Source organism: Mobula birostris, chromosome 3, assembly GCF_030028105.1.
Source record: "Mobula birostris isolate sMobBir1 chromosome 3, sMobBir1.hap1, whole genome shotgun sequence".
Taxonomy (NCBI): Eukaryota; Metazoa; Chordata; class Chondrichthyes; order Myliobatiformes; family Myliobatidae; genus Mobula; species Mobula birostris.
The window spans coordinates 200,914,070-200,934,765 of record NC_092372.1 but is presented as its reverse complement, the minus strand read 5'-3'; the positions used below and the strand labels follow the sequence as shown (position 1 = coordinate 200,934,765).

At 39.3% G+C, this 20,696-nt stretch overlaps 2 protein-coding genes across 7 annotated transcripts in view; one reads left to right on the top strand and one right to left on the bottom strand.

Annotated features, from left to right (window-relative positions):
* The window catches only part of LOC140195531 (ATP-dependent 6-phosphofructokinase, platelet type-like), a 128,387-nt gene extending 113,697 nt beyond the window's left edge, over window positions 1-14,690 (top strand). For all 3 annotated transcript variants that reach the window (XM_072254001.1, XM_072254000.1, XM_072253999.1), the window contains 4 exons: window positions 2,056-2,167; window positions 5,412-5,511; window positions 12,025-12,130; window positions 13,982-14,690. In XM_072254001.1, coding sequence (XP_072110102.1) covers window positions 2,056-2,167; window positions 5,412-5,511; window positions 12,025-12,130; window positions 13,982-14,135 — 472 coding nt within the window. In that variant the 3' untranslated portion in view covers window positions 14,136-14,690. The remainder of the gene's footprint in view (window positions 1-2,055; window positions 2,168-5,411; window positions 5,512-12,024; window positions 12,131-13,981) is intronic.
* The window catches only part of pitrm1 (pitrilysin metallopeptidase 1), a 121,182-nt gene that overhangs the window by 46,881 nt on the left and 53,605 nt on the right, over window positions 1-20,696 (bottom strand). Inside the window, exons 26-28 of one of the 4 annotated variants that reach the window (XR_011885510.1) lie at window positions 17,688-17,790; window positions 17,104-17,247; window positions 14,586-15,054 (exon numbers count right to left, since the gene is read on the bottom strand). Coding sequence is in view for 1 of the 4 variants with exons in the window: in XM_072253998.1 (XP_072110099.1) it covers window positions 17,154-17,247; window positions 17,688-17,790 (197 nt within the window). In the remaining 3 variants the exon portion in view is untranslated. Of the gene's footprint in view, window positions 1-14,585; window positions 15,055-15,074; window positions 17,248-17,687; window positions 17,791-20,696 lie in introns of those variants that run through there. The other 3 variants (XR_011885509.1, XR_011885511.1, XM_072253998.1) reach the window with 3 other exon arrangements.

Below are 20,696 nucleotides of genomic sequence, written 5' to 3'. Positions count from 1 at the left end.
TTATTCACACCTTAAGGCCATAGTTGACAAAATTTCCCCCCCCCCCCCACTTGACTCTCCTGCTGAGATTTTGTTCTTGCTCGGCAGAGACACCATCTGTGCGTGTAAGCTATGAGAACAGTGCAGTGGGTGGCACGATGCACTTTATGCCCAACAAATGGACCTGGTGAAGTCTGTCTCAATGGTGCTCATCAGCCATGTCCTGGAGAATTGGTGCTCAAGTCATTTCAGACCCTGTGAGATCCTGTGAAAGAGAAGATTGTAGGAGTAGCCAAAGACAACCCTTGCACATCTGTATTCAGTGCACATCAACTGAATCAGGCAAAGTTGGTATCCTCCTTGTTTAAAGACAGGTGAATGCTGAGGATGTGCAGTGCATCATAAAGCAGGAAGCACTCCCAAAAAAAGTTACCCTAGGGAACTCTGTCCCTTTCTTGACTCTGAGGGCTACAGCAAGCTGGAGGATGTACTAAGAGAGGACAACTCACTCAGAGGTACTTCAGTCAATCATTATTCTGGGTGAACACTGCGTCAACGCTCTGCTCATCAGACATTACCATGAGAAACTATGTCATCAAGGCCAACATTTTCAAAGTGAGAACTGTTTTAAAAAAAAAAAGCTGTGCAGTAAGACTGTTTTCATGATCAGTCTCTGAGGCTGTCCTCCTTTTGCCAAAGGTGATATGAAATGATGATTTGGCTTTTAGTCTCTGTAGTTTAGTTGACATCCAATGGACGCCAGGCAGGCAGAGTTCTGACCTTAGAGGCACAGCTCGTTTTATATGAACATCACGTCTTGTTCATAAGCTGTTTTTATTTTTACATCATTTCCTGTACAGGTTAATTAGGATTTCAACTTACAGCACGCATTGGAAAGAAATCTGTCTCCATCCCTTGAAACAGCAATGTGTTTTCACAAGTAAGATCTCATTTAAAAACCCTGAAGGGAGGTTCCAGCTCGGGTGATTTTTGAGGTACTTAACTCCCTGCCTTGTTTTGTACAAACACACTGCAAGGGCATTAGAGGTTCATTGGTGAGACCAATGGCGGGGGAAATGTGTGGCTTTGGCTGTTGCATGGAACAGGACCTCATTCCATGGCATTGCCTGTTTCAGCCGCCCAGGGAGAGGAGACAGAGGGGGCTGTGTGGGTGAGAACAGAGGGGCAGCAGGCATGCTGCAATCCGTGCTGGAATGGCGGCCGACTCCTCTCGTTGGTGCTGCCCTCTAGTGTTTACTCCCTGGAAGACAAGCTCGATTACTTGTGGCCGACGGAGCGTGAGGCAAGCCGAATTGTCTTCATGTATGACTGAACCAGTGTGAATGCTGCATACTCGTCCTTGCAGAAACGTGGCTCCAGAACAACATCCCATGCACCATCAGTCTTCAGGCCCTGTCACTCAGAAACTTGTGCTGATGTTGTGTCTGTGTATGCTGGATCGTAACTATATGCGCTGTGCCTGACTGTATGAACCACCCACTGAGTGAAAATGTTGCCCCTCAGGTTCCTATTAAATCTCTGCTCTCCACCTCAAACCTTGTAAGTCTTGATTTGCCAGCCCTGGGGAAAAGGACTGTGCCCACTGTTTGTTTATTTATTAGTGACACAGCAAGGTAACATACCCTTGTGGCCCAATGAACTCACACAGCCCAATTACACCCGTATGTTCAATTAACCCAAATGTCTTCAGAATGTGGGAGGAAACTGGAACACCAGACGAGACCCACGCTGTTATGAGGAGAATGTACCAACTCCTTACGGGCAGTGGCGGGAAAGGAACCTGGGTTGCTGGTGCGGTAATGGCGTTACGCTAATCACTATGCTACCGTGCTGCATTGATCCTATCTGTGTCCCTTATGGTGCTCCACACAAATGATCTTTTATAGAATCGTAGAAAAATTTATGGACTGAAAGTTTTTATTTAATTTCATTGAGCTGATCAGACAGCTCCTAAGGAGTATTCCTGTTTTTATTTCCATAATCGGCAGTATTTGGACCTTGGCTTTGTAAATTGGATTGTCTAGGAATTAAACTCAAACCATTCTCGTGTTTCAGAAACGAGTGCTGCAGTCAGAATTACACAACAGACTTCATCTATCAGTTGTACAGCGAAGAAGGCAAGGGTGTGTTTGACTGCCGAAAAAATGTCCTGGGCCACATGCAGCAGGTAAGAATATAAAGTGGGAAGCTGTATTCAGAATGGAGGCAGTTACGTTCAAAGGTTGCTTTCCTTCACTTAACAGTGAAATGTGGTTCTGAAGAATGAGGGTAACATTGTAGTTTCTCTTCAGTTAGGTGTCTCCGCTATTTTTGATCTTCATGGTATAATTTCCATGGCATTTTACCCCACTTTTAAGAAAGCCGGATGACGGCACTAAAGCCGGGAACAGAGGATTAAGGGTCACTACATTCTGTGAACAAATCACTAAGTAAGCCAGCTGAATGCCATGAATCTCACTGACATGAGCATTAAGGTGAGATTCTGCATGGCTGGAAATCCAGAGCAACACACAAAATGCTGGAGGAACTCAGCAGTTCAGGCAGCATCTATGGAGAGGATGTTTCGGGCTGAGACCCTTCATCAGAATTGAGTATTGAGAGCAGAATGAAAATTGTGTTAAAGAAAAATTAAACTCCCAAAAGAAAAGAGAAAACAAAGGCTTGGATGAAGTGCAAATTTGGCACAGAACAAGCGACTAAGCTGTTGTACTAATCTGGACTTATATCACATCAGCACTGAATGTCCTCAATCAGAGGATTTGTACCATAGCAACAGTATTTTTAGGTTAGATTAAAAAGAGATGTTGAAATTAAATAATGCTGATGATAGAAATCTGAAATAAAGATGGAAACTGCTTGGCACATCAGTCAGCTGGAAAGAGAAACTGATAATGTTTCAGGTAAAAAAAAATCCTTCAGCAGAACTCGAATGAAAAAGAATCTTCAACCTGAAATGTACCACCTCCACTGCTGTTCTATGACCTTGAGTCTTTCCAATATTTTCTGTTTTCATTTAAGTACCAAATGATTTTTCCTTTGAGTCTGAGAACTAAAGCATTATTTCAGTGATGTATCGATTCAGGGAAATTTGGAAACAGTGCAAACATTGGTAAAACAAGCTGTAGGGTAAGTGGGGGTATCTTTTGTTCCCATTTTCCCTGAAGATGTGGTAAATGTACATGAACAAATTAAGAAGCTGTTTTGTCTTGGGTATCATTACACAAGAATGTAATTTGTGTTGGGTTTTAACAAGGAGGATAACACTTAACACAAAAGATTTTTTCTTTGATTTAAATCAAATTTATGCCTTAATTTCTCAAGTTGACATGATGGACTTTAGGATTATTGAGTACCTAGCCAAAATAAAACATTCTAAAATCTAGGGGTTATGAAGAAATGAAAATCAATTTAAAGCTCAGGTAACACACATCAAAATCGCTGGTGAACGCAGCAGGCCAGGCAGCTTCTCTGGGAAGAGGTACAGTTGACGTTTCAGGCCGAGACCCTTCGTCAGGACTAACTGAAGGAAGAGTTAGTAAGAGATACTAAGAGATAGTAGCTAATCTCTTCCTTCAGTTAGCAATCTCTTACTAACTCTTCCTTCAGTTAGTTCTGATGAAAGGTCTCGGCCTGAAACGTCGACTGTACCTCTTCCTAGGGATGCTGGCTGGCCTGCTGCATTCACCAGCAACTTTGATGTGTGTTGCTTGAATTTCCAGCATCTGCAGAATTCCTGTTGTTAAAGCTCAAGTGATTGTTTGACCTTGTCAAGAAAATCCATTCAAGAAAATATGATTAACGTAAAAAGATAACAGTGCAACGACATTGACCAGAAACACCATCTCTGTTGTTGTCTGACACAGAGATTTTTTTCACATTATAGAATTTAGAACAGCACAGCACCGAATATGCTGTGCTGATCTTGATGCCAGTTTATAATAATGTCCTCTTTCTGCACATCACTACATCCCTCCATTTCCTTCATAAGCCTCCTGTACTCCGCCAAACTGCCTGCTTCCACTGCAGCCCCTGGTAACCCATTCCAAGCATTTTGCTGCTCTTGTTAGCTTGTCATCTGGTGATTGACATTTCTTGCCTGTGGAAAATAATTCTGACTATCTACCCTACCTATGCCTCTCGTAATTATAAAACAAAGCACTATCAGATGTCCCCTCAGGATCTGATGCTGTAGGGAGAACTACCCAAGTTTGTCCAGCCTTTCCTTATAGCTCCTATCCTCTCATCCAGACAGCATCCTGGTAAACCTTATCTACACCCTTCTCAGTCTTCACATACTTTCTGTAATAGGGTGAGCAGAATGCACACTATTTTAGTGGGACTGAGGTTTTATAGAGCTGCAGCATGACTTTACTCTGATACTGAACATCCCTACCAAAGTTGGCAAGCAGCTATACACCACCTTTACCACCTTATTCACTTGCATAACCACTTCCTGTGTACTATAGACCTGGACCCCAAGATCCCTCTGCTAATAAGGGATCTTTACCTAGTGTATATTTTCTCTTTTTGTTTCGCCTCCCAAAGTGCCACACCTCATATTTGCACAGACTAAACTGCATCTGCCACTTTGACCATAAGACATAAGAGCAGAATTAGACAATTCTGCGCAACGAGTCTGCTCCGTCATTCCACTCTGATTTATTATCCCTTTCAACCCCACTCACCTGTCTTCTTTCTGTAACCTTGATGACATAGTTTCTCATGGTAATGTCTGATGAGCAGAGCGTTGACACAGTGTTCACCCAGAATAATGATTGACTGAAGTACCTCTGAATGAGTTGTGCTCTCCTAATACATCCTTCATGTTTGCTTCCCCCAGGTAGGCCGTCTCCCCCAACAGTACTCAAACAGGAGTACTTACTGTTAAGGGGGGTACGCACTGGGGTAATCTCTAGCATCTGCTTCTTGCCCTTCCCTCTCCTGACTGTTACCCACTTATCTGTCTCTCCAGGCCCCGGAGTGACTACCTGCCTATAGCTCCTCTCCATCACCTCCTCACTCTCCCTGATCAGATGAAGGTCATCAAGCTGCATCTCCAGTTCCCTAACGTGATCCCTAAGGAGCTGCAGCTCGACGCACCTGGTGCAGATGTGGCCATCCGGGAGGCTGGGAGCTGGCTGTTTAAAGGATATTACTGTACCTACTTTTTCCTCTGGGAGCGTGTTCGGTGCACTTACGATAGAGAAAGTTGCTCATCTGGTCTCTGTTAAATCATTTCCCCTCTAACCAAGAATCTACAGTATGCCCCCTAATATTTGACTCCCTTACCTTGGGGAAAAGGCAGTTACAGTCCAACTTATCTGTGCCTCTCGTAACTTTAAACATTTTTATAGGTCACCCTCATTCTTCTACATTATCTTTTAACCACGTTATATTGTTAAAATTGACAGGGTGGGTCGCCATCTCCATTTGATAGAAACTTTGGAACAAAGATTGCTGCCAAAGCCATTCAGTGGATCTCAAGCAAGCTAAAAGAATATTACAGACAAGGTAAAGTAAACAACACAGGCTCAAAATTATTGGTTGGCAATTGGTGACTATGTTAATGAACGCACAACTTCACATCTACAGCAAGACATTGTAAATACAGAATACTAATTTGTAGTTTAATGTTTTAAGTTTAAATGCATCTGAAATGAGGAAAACTACATGCTCCTTAATTTTGATAGATAAGCATCATTTTTCATATTTCAAATTGTGTAGTAATTGTTAAGATTCCAAACTCATTATTGTGGACAAGTGAAGAAAGTTATCTATCTTCGCTCTCGACCTGTTAGCTCCAATTTCTGGTAGTTCCTTCCCACTTCTTTACTGCACTCTTCTGAACCTTGTTGAAGTTTTTTCTCTCTCTCACTGAGCCACTATTGCAGACTCAGTTTCCTCTAATCCAGTTAATACATGTGTAACTCTTTTCCACAGACCTTTCCTGTCACCATTTTTCACCATCTGGTAAAGCATGATGTCAGCTAAACAGTGCTCACTGTGCAAAAGAGAAAATGCTCTGTATAGACGGTTTGCTGTGCTGGGTGATGAGCTGAGGGCCTGCTCTGGGCTTCAAGTCTAAAGACTCACTTTTGTTCTGAATGCTGTTGCTTGCTTTTACTGTTTGCATGATTTGTGTTTTTTTCCCCCTCTCTCTGCATATTGGGTGTTTGCCGGTCCTTTTTTTTTTAATGGGTTCTTTTGGATTTCTTGTTTTCTGGTTGCCTGTAGGGAGATGAATCTCAAGGTTGTATAAATGTACACAGACTTTGATAATAAATGTACTTTGAACTTTGAAGTGATGGGGAACGAAACTGGCAGGTGAAATGTAATAGGGGTAATTGCAAAATTATTAGGTAAAGTAGGGAAAATGAAGGTATAGTAAATTATGGGAAAAAAAAATTTTAAATGTTGGTGTGGAGATTGACTCTGCTGTGTCACGTTAGGAGCCAAAGAACCAAACAAGCAGGTTCAGAAAGTTAGGATGGCAAGAAGTATGTTGAAGGCATAAGAGACTGCAGATGCTGGAATCTGAAGCAACAGTCAATCTGCTGGAAGAACTCAGGTCAACAGCATTTGAGAGAGGAAAGGAATTGCCTCTAGAATTCTTCTAGAAGATGGCAGAGTTTGTCATCAAAACGTCAGTTCTAATTGATACCTGTACCAGGCTGGAACCCCAAGAAGAGTTAATTTTTAAATACACCAGGAAAGCACTAGATCCTTTTCAGAGATAGCCGTTAGTGGGAGATAAGCAGGAACACAAAGAGCTACCCAGTGCTGGACTGTTATGTGTAAAGGAGGTGAGAATGGAAACCATAAGGGGAGAGGTGAATGGGCGATGGTACCAGACAGGGAAGGAACCATATTGGAGAGGATGGATGGGGTGGTACAGTACATTGACTGTTGGAGGGACTTAGAACACAAAAGTAAGGAAGTCTTACTGTAGCTTACAATGATTTCTTAAGAGAACAGCTGAGATACTGTGTACCGTTTTGGTTACTGAGGGAAGATATTCTTGAAATAAAGTGGAAAATGCTGGAAGCACTCAGTAGGCAGGTAGTATCTGTGTTGAGAGAAATGGAGTTAACATTTTAGATCAATAACTGCAGTACATCAGAATACTTATATTCTTGCCTTGAATCCAAATCACAACATTGATTCGTGGGACCGAGAAAACTAGGTCAATACTTCCTGCACTTTTGAAGAATGATAGGTGATGTCTTGAGATGTCATAATTTTAAATGACCGACTGGATAGACATAGCAGGGCTCTTTTGTCAGTTTGGAGATACCAGAAGTAAGAGACTCTGTTTGAGTTGGCTGGGGACTACAAGGCTTTGGAATTCTCTGGTGTAAAGGCTGCTCAATTATTATGTGTAATCAGACTGTGATCTCATTAGGATTTTTGATGCTGAGTATCAAAGTTTGAGTTTTTGATACAGAACTAGATAAGATTTCAGTTCTTACTAGATAGCAGAGGCTCTGGCAGACATATGGTTTACATATGGATCTGCTTTTTGTATTTCTATATATCTTTATTTTAACCTAGTGGCATTTTCCAGCACCCTTCATTTACAAACAAAACCACTTCTAAGCTGGACCAAAAGGTTTTTCCTTTTTCTAGAATGCAATGCACATAGTGCATGGTGGGGTGTATTCATGCCAACGGACTGAAGTCAACAATGTTTAGTATTGGTTTATTATTGTCACGTGTACCAAGGTGCAGTAAAAAAATTTGTCCTGTGTACTGTTCACACAGATCCAACTATTACACAGTGCACTGAGCTAGAATATGGTAAAATAATAACAAAGCAGAATAAAGTATAAAAAAAATTCGGCTGGAAGGATGCAACGCAGGTAAATGATAAAATGCAAGATAATGAAGTAGAATGAGAGACCAAAAATCCATCAAGAGGTCCATTCAAGTCTGATGAAGCGTGTCCTTGAATCTGGGGGTACATGGTTTCAGGCTTTTTGTATCTTCTGCCTGATGGAAGAGGGGACAAGAGAGGATATCCTGGGTGGTGGTGGTGGTTGGGGTCCTTGATTATTGTGGCAAAGAGAAAGGTAGACAGTCCATGGAGGGGAGGCTGGTTTCTGTGATCAATATCCATAACTCTGCAGTTTCTTGTGGTCATGTGTAGAGCAGCTGCCATATCAAACCAATAAGCATCCAGACAGAATGCATTCTGTGGTGCATCAATAAAAACTAGCTAATTGTAACATCATTTCTTTGGGGCCAAGGTGCAAAACACAGTAAATATAGTCACATACAGCACCTATAGTTCCGATATCATTGGAATGTGATAACCAGAACATCCACTAACTCTAACGTCACCTTGTTCAGAACTCTCGGATGCAAATAATTTATCTTTGGGATTTATAAGCTTGCAAGTAAATTATGTTTCCAAGTTCACTTGAAGAATATTTAAAATGTTTTTGCTGAGAAATAATGGCCAGAAAGGATTAGAGTGACTGGCCTATCTTTCCGAATATTTGAAACTGAAGATACCTTGTAGAGTTTTGTGAGTGGTAGTTAAATATCAACTCAAAACACTTTGAATTCTCAATTGATGCTGCTTAGTTCCGAAGGAGGGATGATTTAAAACAGACTTAGCAGCAGATGTTCCTCCCTCATCCTTGGGAAGGAAACATTAGTACAACCCATTCAATTCAGCATATGGTCAGAAGTTCCCCAACAGTTAAATTGTCCAATACTTCACCGTATTACTGAGTTTTACTTTAGTTTGCTTTTGCCTGTTATCAAATAATTTCTGTCTGAAAGCTATCTTACTGTCTGCAAAGCTTATATTGACACAAAATGTCATTTTAACCTGTCCCTTGCTTTTGTCCTGGCTTCTCTTGCTGGCGTTGTGGAACGCATAGAAGAAGGTAATGGATTTTGTTTATTGTTATGTAAAAAATGATTGATTCCTTGTATCGATTGTATGCTTAAACAAAATTATCTTAATAAGTCAGTCCAACCATCTGCTGTTATAATGCCTAAATATTCTTGTTAAAGTTACCACTGAAAGATAACTGAAACCGCTTGCTCCCAAACCCAACATATTTTAATGATGGCTTTGAAGAGCAGTACTTAGAAGAACATTCTAGAATAGAAAATACCTGATTAGAATTTCATTTTAAACTTTATTTTCCCATTAAAGGACTTAACTGTGAGTGTTGTTCTATTCTTACACCACTTCCGGCCTGGACCAGCTCTTTCCTTTACTGAGAACCAGAAACTGGTTTAGGTTTTCAGGTGACAGTGATAGCACAAAAAAAGCTGCTACACCAAACTTTACTCACTATTCTTTCTTGGTTTAATGCAATGTAAATTTACCAGTTAAATTCTAAATTAAGATTATAAAGCTTGTGGCTGCATATAGGAAAAAAAAATAGAAGGAAGAGTGATTTAACTGGTTTTCAAGACATTTTGTAGAACCAGTGGTTTACATCGAATGATTTCACCTGTTTAGACGGGTGGTGGTGTGGAAGCAGAGGTAAGTAAGAGTCTAAAATTTGGAGCAAGACTTGCAGAAGTGAATTAGGAAATACTTGTGTGCACAAAAAGTGGCATATATTTGTAATTAACTTCCTCAAAGAAAAAGTTAATTTGCTCAGTCTCTTTTTTTGTTAATAGAAGTTGTTGATACAGGGTATTGAATGGTAGAATGGGTTTTAGGTACTAAATACCCTTGTGTTCTTCAGGGGGATTACTATTTGTCATCAGGTAATGATTACAAAAAATTAATTTGACCTAGTTATGACTTTAGACCACAGTTGTGTCTTGCAGTCTGCCCTTTTCCATATACTGAGCTGTTGCAGTATATCAGTGTGCATGCTGTTAACAAGTAATCAAGTGGAACTGCCTTGTCAATACTAGACAAGAAGCTCACAGACTGTTACCCTGGGTCATTGTCAAGCTACTTATTGTAACTTTGTTTCACTCTGCTTCACCTTTAAAATGATCCCATTATACTTCTAGGCAGAACAGCACCCAAAGCCAGTATATAAGAGGAAGACACATACAAAATGCTGGAGCAAATCAGCATATCAGGCAGCATCTGTAGAATGGAATAAACAGGACGAGACCCCTTTCATGAGCACTAGAAAGGAAGGGTGAAGCAGCTATAATATTTTGTGAAATTAAAATTATGGTTTCTTTCCCATTCCTGATGATGAGTATCTGTCTAAAATGTTGATGTTGCCTGACCTGTTGATTTCCTCCAGCATTTTGTGTATGTTGATCTATATAAGAGCAAGTCCTCTCAATTATTTTGTCTCTTCCATAGTGGTTCACTGGATTCACTTGAAGCAACAAGATCCATAACAACAATGATATTGTACGTTACATGCAAAACAGAATATTCATTTCGCCCATTACTCCTTTATAATGTTGCTTTCGGTATCCCTGTAATTTCTGCATTTTGTTACCCAACTGTGTATATAGAATCATATAGCACTGAAACCATCCCTTCAGCCCAACCAATCAATGCTGACCAAGATTCCCATTTAAATTTATCTCATTTGCCAGTGTTTGGCCCAGAAACTAGAGAAGGTGAGAAAGGGTAGAAGCCGATGGGCTTCAACTACCTAAAACTGAAGGGTAAAGATCTCAAAATAAGGATTGGCATTTAGAATTTTAGGAATTTTCTATCCCAAAGGATTATGGTTGATCAGTTGATCAATGTATTCAAGAATAAAATTAATAATTTCTGGACACGAAGGATACTAAAGGATAAAGTGCGGGAAAGTGGTGTTGAAGCAATAAATGAATCATAACCTCATTCAATAGTGAATTGTATAGCCCATTCCTGCACCAGTATTTTTACCAAGGACAATTATGGCTCTGTTGGCTGCATTTTTACCTTAGTCAAAAATTCTCACAGAGGTTTCAGTATTAAACTCCATGGTTTTAATATCTTAATTAAGATGTGAAATCAAACCCCTGGCTGGTCATTCAAATGAAAATAAAATAACCAAACTTTTATCCTTGAAGAACGAGGGATTTATCTTCTTGCCATAGAGGGAGTACAAAGAAGGTTCACCAGATCGATTCCTGGGATGGCAGGACTTTCATATGATGAAAGACTGGATCGACTAGGCTTATACTCGTTGGAATTTAGAAGATTGAGGGGGGGATCTTATTGAAACGTATAAAATCCTAAAGGGATTGGACAGGCTAGATGCAGGAAGATTGTTCCCTATGTTGGGGAAGTCCAGAACGAGGGGTCAGAGTTTGAGGATAAAGGGAAAGCCTTTTAGGACTGAGATTAGGAAAAACTACTTCACACAGAGAGTGGTGAATCTGTGGAATTCTCTGCCACAGGAAACAGTTGAGGCCAGTTCATTGGCTATACTTAAGAGGGAGTTAGATATGGCCCTTGTGGCTAAAGGGATCAGGGGGTATGTGGGGAAGGCTGGTACAGGGTTCTGAGTTGGATGATCAGCCAAGATCATACTGAATGGCGGTGCAGGCTCAAAGGGCCGAATGGCCTACTCCTGCACCTATTTTCTATGTTTCTATGTATAGTGTCTAATATTTACCCTTCAATTAACATTACTAAACAGATAATTTGATCTTTTATCACACCATGTTTGTGAAAGCTTGCTGTGTGTAATTCTTAAGACATGTTTCTTTTATGACAATAGTGATGTGTTTAATTACCTGTTTTTGTAAGATTTTTAAGTCATTAAGACTGCAATATAAATTTAGGTCTTCCCTTTATTAGATGATCTTCAAATATTCTGACTACCTAAGGGACCTCAAAATCTTAAGTTCCTCAGTTTGACTTTGAGTGAATGTTCTTAAAATGTAGTTCTAGCAATTTTGATTTATAAAGAGGAGCTTTTGAAATGAACGGATTTTGTTCATGACCTTGGCTGCTTTTCAATAGTTTTGTACTCTTGTATAGCAGAAATCTCACCAAATTTTCCTCAGTTTAGAAATGTAAATTCGAAGGCACATCTGGTTATTTTTTTTTTAAACTTATTTTTCTATTCCTTTAAAAATCCCCAGGAAGAATATTTGCAAATTGTCATGAATCTGCTTGTTTACTGGGCATGCATAGACGCACCCTGGTGTTCCAGCCTGTATCACAACTGAAAGAATTGACTGATTTCCAGTGAGTATGATTATCAGTTCTATAAATCTTTGACATTGTTGCTTATATATGAAGCCATTTTCCATCTCCACATCTATTCATTTCATTGTGATCTCCGATCATCTGATACCCAGACATCAATCTTCACGTTATCAGTTCTATCAACTTTGACATTGTTGCTCATATATGAAGCCATTTTCCAACTCCACGCATCCATTCATTCTGGTCTTGTCTCAGATCTACTGATGTCCAGATATCACTCTTGACTAATCCAGCATACTTCATCCAACCTCTTATCTTCTACCATACATAGACCTCAGCACGTCCAAATTCCCTGATCTGTGTTCGCATTTAAATCAATGGGTGTCATGGTAGTGTAGTGGTTAGCATAATGCTTTACTGTACCAGCGACCTGGGATCAATTCCTGCTGCTGCCTGTAAGGAATTTGTACGTTCTCCCCATGGCCACATGGATTTCCTCCAGGTGCTCTGGTTTCCTCCCATAGTCCAAAGACATACCGGTTGATAGGTTAATTGGTCATTATAAATTGTCCTATGATTTGGCTGGGGTTCAAATGGGGGACTGCTGGGCAGCACAGCTCGAAGGGCCTTTTCTGCGGTGTATCTCAATAAATAAATAAACGCTGTTTTCCCACCGTTCCACATTTGGCAATGCTCAGCTTTAAAATTCTCATTCTTATTTTCAAATACTTCAGTAGTGTTATGTGGCCATATCACTGGCACCTCTTCAAATCCTGCCACCCTGAGATCCTTATGCTTCTCAACTCTGTTTAGATACCATTAAATATGTTGGGGTGATTTATTTATTGAAGGCACTATGCAGATGCAAGCTGTTTTTACTGGTAGATTTCACTAACTGGTGATTTATTTTGAGTTACAAATTACAGTGTAAAATCTAGGTGAATGGGAATATCAGTCACTACATGAACCGCAGGAAAGGACTGTTTAATGGTTCCACTAATTCAATGTACTGTCAGTAGCCATTTTATTAGGTACTCCTTTCTCTTGTTTCTTTTACATCTTGTTGATGCAAATATCTAATTAGCCAGTCATAAAAGCATGCAGACATGGTTGAAAAGTTCAGTTGTTCAGACCAAACAGACTGGGGAAGAAATGTGATCTAAGTGACTTTCACTTTAGAATGATTATTGGTGCTAAATGAGGTGGTTTTGAGTATCTCAGAAACTGATTATCTCTTGCGATTTTCACACACATCAGTCTCTAGAGTTTACAGAAAATGATGCAACAAAAAAAAACAGCAGGTGAGGTGCATTAACGGTGGGCTGTTAATGAGAGAGGGCAGGAAAATGCCCAGAGTGGTTCAAACTGACAGGAAGGTGACAGTAACTCGTATAAATAGAATACACCAAGAGGTTGCATTTTGAACTGAAAAATTCTAGCTGCTAGGTAATTGATGACTTAATTGCAGATTAGATCCCTATTCAAATAATACTGATAAACAATAACAAAGGCCACATTCCCGGCAGGTTTAAAACTAAAATCAGGATGTATTAAATGGTGTTGGTGTTTGAATGGTAAGCAGATCATCTGATGGACGCATGGACCTGTTCAGTTCATTTGGCCTGTTTCTATGCTTCCTAATCTTCTTATTGAATTAGGATGTCACTAGAAATCCATATTTTTATTATTGTATTTACCCCAGAGAAAGTATGAGGAATTGCTACAGTCTCTCTAGTGAAGTTACAACCCAGTGACTATCAAATCGGTGACACATTTTCAAGTCGGGTTTATTAGTCTCATCTGGCTTTTAGGATACTTGTGGGATTACTGGGATGTGCAGATTGCTGCAGTGTTTAAAAGTTTATAATTCATTTCTCTACATTATTTCAGGCATCGGATTCCAAAGGAGCAATGGTGGCTGGCCCTCCGTCCACTGATGAAGATTTTAGCCAAATACAAGATTAGCTACGATCTGTCTAATGCTGTCGAAATGGAGCACGTTGACCGACATACACATGAAAATCGCAATGCCCTTGCAATTTAAAAGCAGCCACACAATGCCTCAGGTTGTGTGATGAACAGCATTTACAGTATATTCCCTAGCAAAGGATAAAAATCAGCTTCTAATTTGCGCTGTAACAGTTTGTTATGTTGTACTGTTACTTTTTATAGAAATAAAAGCAGGCATCCTGTACCCTTTTCGACACATTCGCTCAGGCTTTGCCCAGTCACTGAAAGCAGTGAATCAATTGGTTCGGCAACATTGCTAATACACCAAAAACAAAATACTGTAGTACAATATATTGCTTCTTGATGCACTGTTTCTAAATATTTATTGTGTGGATCACCTTAAAGAGAATAGTTTTAGCGTGAACTATCTAAAAGATATATTTATGTGACAATGTAATTGTGCTGTCGTGAAGTGAATGTTTATTTTTTCTCCCCCAGCTTCAAATAAAACTCCTATGGCTGGTCCTGTACAGATTTTTATTCAGATTGATTGTTCGTTCATATTCATTTTGGGGGGAAAGAAACAAAGCATATTCAGCTTTTTGAACCTTCTCCGTCATTCAAAATAAAATCACAACTACCCTTTAAATCTCCTGACTAGTCCAGTTTTTAATTGCTCATTGTTGGCCTTCACTGTCATTTTTTCCAATTCTGATCGATGGTCCTTGACTGAAAATGCTGACCACTTTCTTGTTGTTGGCTCAGCTAGCTATTGAGCCCTTTTTGTTTTCAACTCGTACTTCCAGAAACTGCTGTATTTTTGCAACACACCCAATTCACTAACAAACATCATGCCTTCTATTCTATGGGATCCTTTCACAATATTACTACAATTGTTGGTCTGGTCAATAGTTACCAATGCCATTGCAGAGATATTTCTTCCATGCCACCTTCGGCAAGGAGGTCCACCATTTTGATGATCAAAACTGAGCCTATCCCTTTTTTGCCACATTCTGCAAGACATGATAGATTCCAAGTTAATCCTTTTGTTTCCTGGCAACTACTTGGATACAACAAATGTAAGACTGACCAATTTCAATATCAACTCCAGGATTTATTGACCCAAGTTCCATTATATGGCAAATATAATTGATCTGACTGAAACCTACAATCAATCTCCTGACTGATTATTCATCCTATACTGGTGTGGATTTGAATCAAGATTATTTTTTCCCCCCTGCTGCAGCTCTTATCTTCCTGACTGGGAGCCATTAGTATTATATATTTTTTAAAATTATTGTTTGAGCCACCTTTGAACCCATCTACTACCATTTTTTTGGGAGTAAAAAGTCCATCTTCCTCTGGAAGGATCAGTAGCACCATCAACCAACACAGCTTCACCCAAATTGACTTTACTCAGTGCATCAAGTACTCTCTTCTGACACCAGGTGGCCAATCCCAGAAATGTTTGGTAAATCATTGATTCATTTTTTAGGGTCCCAAGGAATACTGTTCAGACACCCTCAGTCATCATCTGTCCTGGTTATATATCTAATTACTTGTAATCTACAGTCTTATCCAAGTCTGATTTAAGTTTTTGTATACAATGCAACTAACTTCTAGAAGCAAGAGGAATTTATTAAGGATCTTATGGCCTCTACAATAGATGGAGATAGAAGTAAGTTCTGACCAAAACCACACTCTCCCTCTGATGGTGCATCTGGTCCAAATGAAGGATCTTAACTAAAATGTAGATTGTTCATTCCCCACCATACAGCCAAGTTATACAGCCATTTTCTCTTTTAAATTCATTTGCTTAGTTATAACACTCATACAATGCTTTGTATATCTTCCATTTTCCTTACAAGAACAAAAAAACCTCATTCAGTTGAGCACAGCAATGTAATTGTAACAATTAAGACATCTATACATTTATGTAACCCAGTTAAGTTTTTCTCCTTTTCAGAAATAACATCAGAAAATCATGGAAATTAAACTCGGTAGTTTGTGGCATCTGTGTACAGAGAAAGATAAGTATTTCAGGTCAAAGAACCTGCATGAGAACATGATCTAGTGGAGAACCTGAAAATTCACACTCCATAGATTTTTGCTGGGTGTTTTTTTTTGAGGTTCAAAGATATACCAGCAGGTCAACCTTAACTAAGTAAATCACTTTCGGTAGAGGAGGCAAAAAGTTGATACATTTCACATTGAACATGATACATTTCAAAGGTACGGGGAGAATTAGGAAAGTGAAATTTGACAAATAAGATTGCCAGAATTAACCCAATGGACAGAACGGCCTCCTTAAATACAAAATAAACATTTCTAGAACAACTGAGAAGGAAACTTTTCTCCTCCAACAATGTTTGTATGTTATCTGCTCTTCAAAGTGCTTCTATACTGTTTTTTTAAAATGTCTGTAGGGAAAATCTTATTTCTGATTCAATAGGGATGCTACAGAGTTGAGCTTATACAATAAGCAGAAGGGACACCAAGACAAAATACAGGATTGAAATGGTGTTCAGCAGGTTTTATCAGTACATCCATAAGTTTTATTTCAGATTAGTAAAATATACAGATGTTAAAGCTTCTAAAATACAAGGAGGTCTGGTCCATCTGAATGGATAACATAAACCACTTGTCTTAATCTTTTCCAATACAGATACTTTATATATAATGTCCTAATGAATTCAAGTGATAAATATGACTTAAATATGTTTGGAAACATTCTTGTGCATTTCTTGAATAGAATTAACATTTTACATAATTTGAGAGAAAACATTCAGCATAACTTTCCTTAAAGATCACAATCCTTCTCCGCCAAGTGCTGGATACAATACTTGCCTTGAATTTCATCAAGCAGTAGGAATCCACATTTACTCTGTTGTAGCAGCTGCAAACATAGAAATTGAGGTAACAAGGAACTCCACTTAATTGTACTATTCACAAAACCCTAGAGCCATCTTTAAATCAGAGAACATTGGTTCCATATTTGCCCCCTTCAGAGCTTTACCAGAAGGAAATATCAACATTTCAGTTGAATCATAATTCTGTAATACCTTGGGGAAATGATGAGATCCTTCAGTATTAATTCTCCTTTTATTCAGTATTATCGCTGTACCCAAGATGGATCTCGTTTAATAGATTCATTTTCAGGTCCTAAAATTGCAGCCCCACTTGTGCCATGTCCAGCTGTCAAATACCTGACAAACCAAAAAAATGAGGAAAATAGCTTATTAATGTGGTTAGCTACATTAATGAGAGAACATTACTATTTGTAGTTCAAATATTAGCATATAATGTTACGTCCATATGTTTTTTTATGATGAAGTTGTAGGACCTCAAAAAGATTAATTAACCTTCAGCTACATCTTAAGAAAAAAAAAATCACTTTAGTCAATTCAAACTATTGTGACTCTCCTCTCTGCACTTAAGACTGTAGATTCAAATATTTGATGAAAGGCAACAGAAAAATCTAGGTAAAACCACCCTAAAATTAAAAATGGACAGCATTCAACAGTAATAGGGCAGAAACAAATTCAAAGTCAACTTTTATGAAATTTGCAAATTTCTAGGAAAGCAGAAGCAAATGAAGCAATTTTGCCATTTAGCATCCAGGAATTTAAAAAAAATAGTAACTCACTTGTCGGCTACTTCTATCAAACCATCGCGGTCAACTGCAAAAAGCTGCTGCCTGTGTTTCAGCTTCATATCATCTGAGATACCATAGAGAAAACGGTCTAATCCTGGTGACCAAAGCAGAAAAAAAATGACAAATTTGCTAAAATTCCCTTCATACATTTGAGCAACTCTAAAAATGCATTTATAGAAACCATAGAAACTACAGCACAGAAACAGGCCTTTTGGCCCTTCTTGGCTGTGCTGAACCATTTTCTGCCTAGTCCCACTGACCTGCACACGGACCATATCCCTCCATACACCTCCCATCCATGCATCTGTCCAATTCATTCTTAAATGTTAAAAAAGAACCCACATTTACCACCTCGTCTGGCAGCTCATTCCATACTCCCATCACTCTCTGTGTGAAGAAGCCCCCCCTAATGTTCTCTTTAAACTTTTCCCCCCTCACCCTTAACCCATGTCCTCTGGCTTTTTTTCTCCCCTGCCTCAGTGGAAAAAGCCTGCTTGCATTCACTCTATCAATACCCATCATAATTTTATATACCTCTATCAAATCTCTCCTCATTCTTCTACGCTCCAGGGAATAAAGTCCTAACCTATTCAAACTTTCTCTGTAACTGAGTTTCTCAAGTCCCGGCAACATCCTTGTAAACCTTCTCTGCACTCTTTCAACCTTATTTATATCCTTCCTGTAATTTGGTGACCAAAACTGAACACAATACTCCAGATTCGGCCTCACCAATGCCTTATACAACCTCATCATAACATTCTAGCTCTTATACTCAATACTTTGATTAATAAAGGCCAATGTACGAAAAGCTCTCTTTACGACCCTATCTACCTGTGACGCCACTTTTAGGGAATTTTGTATCCATATTCCCAGATCCCTCTGTTCCACTGCACTCCTCAGTGCCCTACCATTAACCCTGTATGTTCTACCTTGGTTTGTCCTTCCAACATGCAATACCTCACACTTGTCTGAAGTGTGCTGTCATGAAGTGTCATGTTTGCTGTCATAATCATTTGTCCCAACTATAAAACAAAATTTGCTAAAATCACTAAAGGCACAGTGAAGGCCACAGTGTCTGTGTCTGTGTTCACTGCCAAGTGGTTCCAGAGATATAGGGAGTAATTAATGAATTTCATTATTCCTATATCATTTGTGGGTAGGAGGCTTTGTGTAGCAGGGACGAGGATGAGTACCATGATGAGTTACATGTCACTGAAACAGACCTATCAGCCAATCAAGGTGCCTCCTGAGTCAGTCCCATTTGGCCCATATCACTCTGAACCTTTCCAAACCATGAAACCATACGGATGTCTTTTTAACACGAACAGTACCTGCTGCTACCACTTCCTCTGATAGCTCTTTACATGTACCCATCATCTTCTGTGTGAAAATCTTGCCCCATCTATTTTAGCTCTTTCTGCTCAGATTAAAATCAGGGACCACAGGTTTAAAGTCTCCTAATCAACAAAAAAGACTGATCATCTTTCTTATCAATGTCTTCCTTGATTTTTATACAACTCAGGGAAAGTAGTCCCAGCTATCCAATCTCCTATCTCTAGGTCTCCAGCAGTGGTGGCAATAATCTTATTTTTTGTTTCATCACATCCACCTGAAGTATGGGGACCAGAACTGCAGAAAATTTTACAAAAACAATTAGTCCTGCGGCCTGCGGTTGAGCCCGCTAGGAGATCAACTATTCTGCACTGGGTGTTGTACAATGAACCAAAAGTGATCAGAGCACATAAGGTAAAATAACCCTAAGGAGAAAGTGATCATATGATAACATTCACCCTGCAATTTGAGAGGGAGAAGCTAGAAAGATTTATCAGTATTAGACTAAAGGGAATTACAGAGGCATGAGAAATGAGCTAGCTAAAGTTGACTGGAAAGAGACACTAGCAGAGATGTCAGCAGAGCAGCAATGGATGAAATTTCTGGGAGCAATTTGAAAGGTGCAAGATAGATACATATCAAAGAAGTTGTTGATCGTGTTGCCATTCTTTTGGCTTTGTGACTACCTGGATTAGAAGAATTTCAAAGTTGTATACTTTGAACCTTTTATTAGTAGTGATCTTTCAAGAATCAATAGATTCTGGCCTAGAGGACAGGAAAATGCAAATGTCACTCCAAGAATGGAGAGGCAGAAGAAAGGAAATTAGAGGGCAGTTAGTTTGACGTTAGTGTTTGAGAAGATGTTGGAGATGATTGTTGTTGTTGACTGCTATTGAGTCATCATCGAATCATGGCGACCCTATGGATAGTGTAGTTGTCCATATCAAAGTATAAGGCTGTGAATGCCCACAAGAAAATGAAACTCAGGGTTGTATATGGTGACATATTTGTACTTTGATAATAATTTACTTTGAACTTGGAAGTTATCTCTGACCACAAGAAACTCCATTAAGAATGATATACCAATAAGAGCTTTTGCAGAAGTTAACAGATTTGCTAACTGACAGCACATGCTCAGTCGCAACCTCCAAAACAGGACAGGTTGGAATTTGGTCAAAGGTTAAAATGCGCAGAACAAAATCAAAAATGGGAACATAATTTAGTTGCTTCTGAGGTGCAAGTTGGATAGCCTGTCATTTAATTACAAGCAGTCCCAAAGCTTAGAAAATGGGTCAATTTCTGAGAACTGCTCATAACCTTTCTTTTTCTTGATTCAGAAGTGAACAAATGGGACAGAATCACAGAAAGAGCTGCAACATGAAGTATAAGCAGGTGCTATACGAACGGGTACCAATCAGCCTCACCAATTCAGCAAGGGAGACTGTTTGATGCTCAGCCTGACCCAGGCACCAATTATTGCAGCTGATTTATATGTATGTACAAGTGCCCAAAAGTTGGGTATTCTCAATCCGAGAAGTTTTACACTGAGGATTGGGTTGTCTGCCTTCACCTTAGTAGCCATTCTATTTTTAAACTAAGCACTGCAGGGTTTTTCAGCAGTTTAAATGCTTTTCCAAATTGATCAGTCTATCAGCCACTACCTGTGAC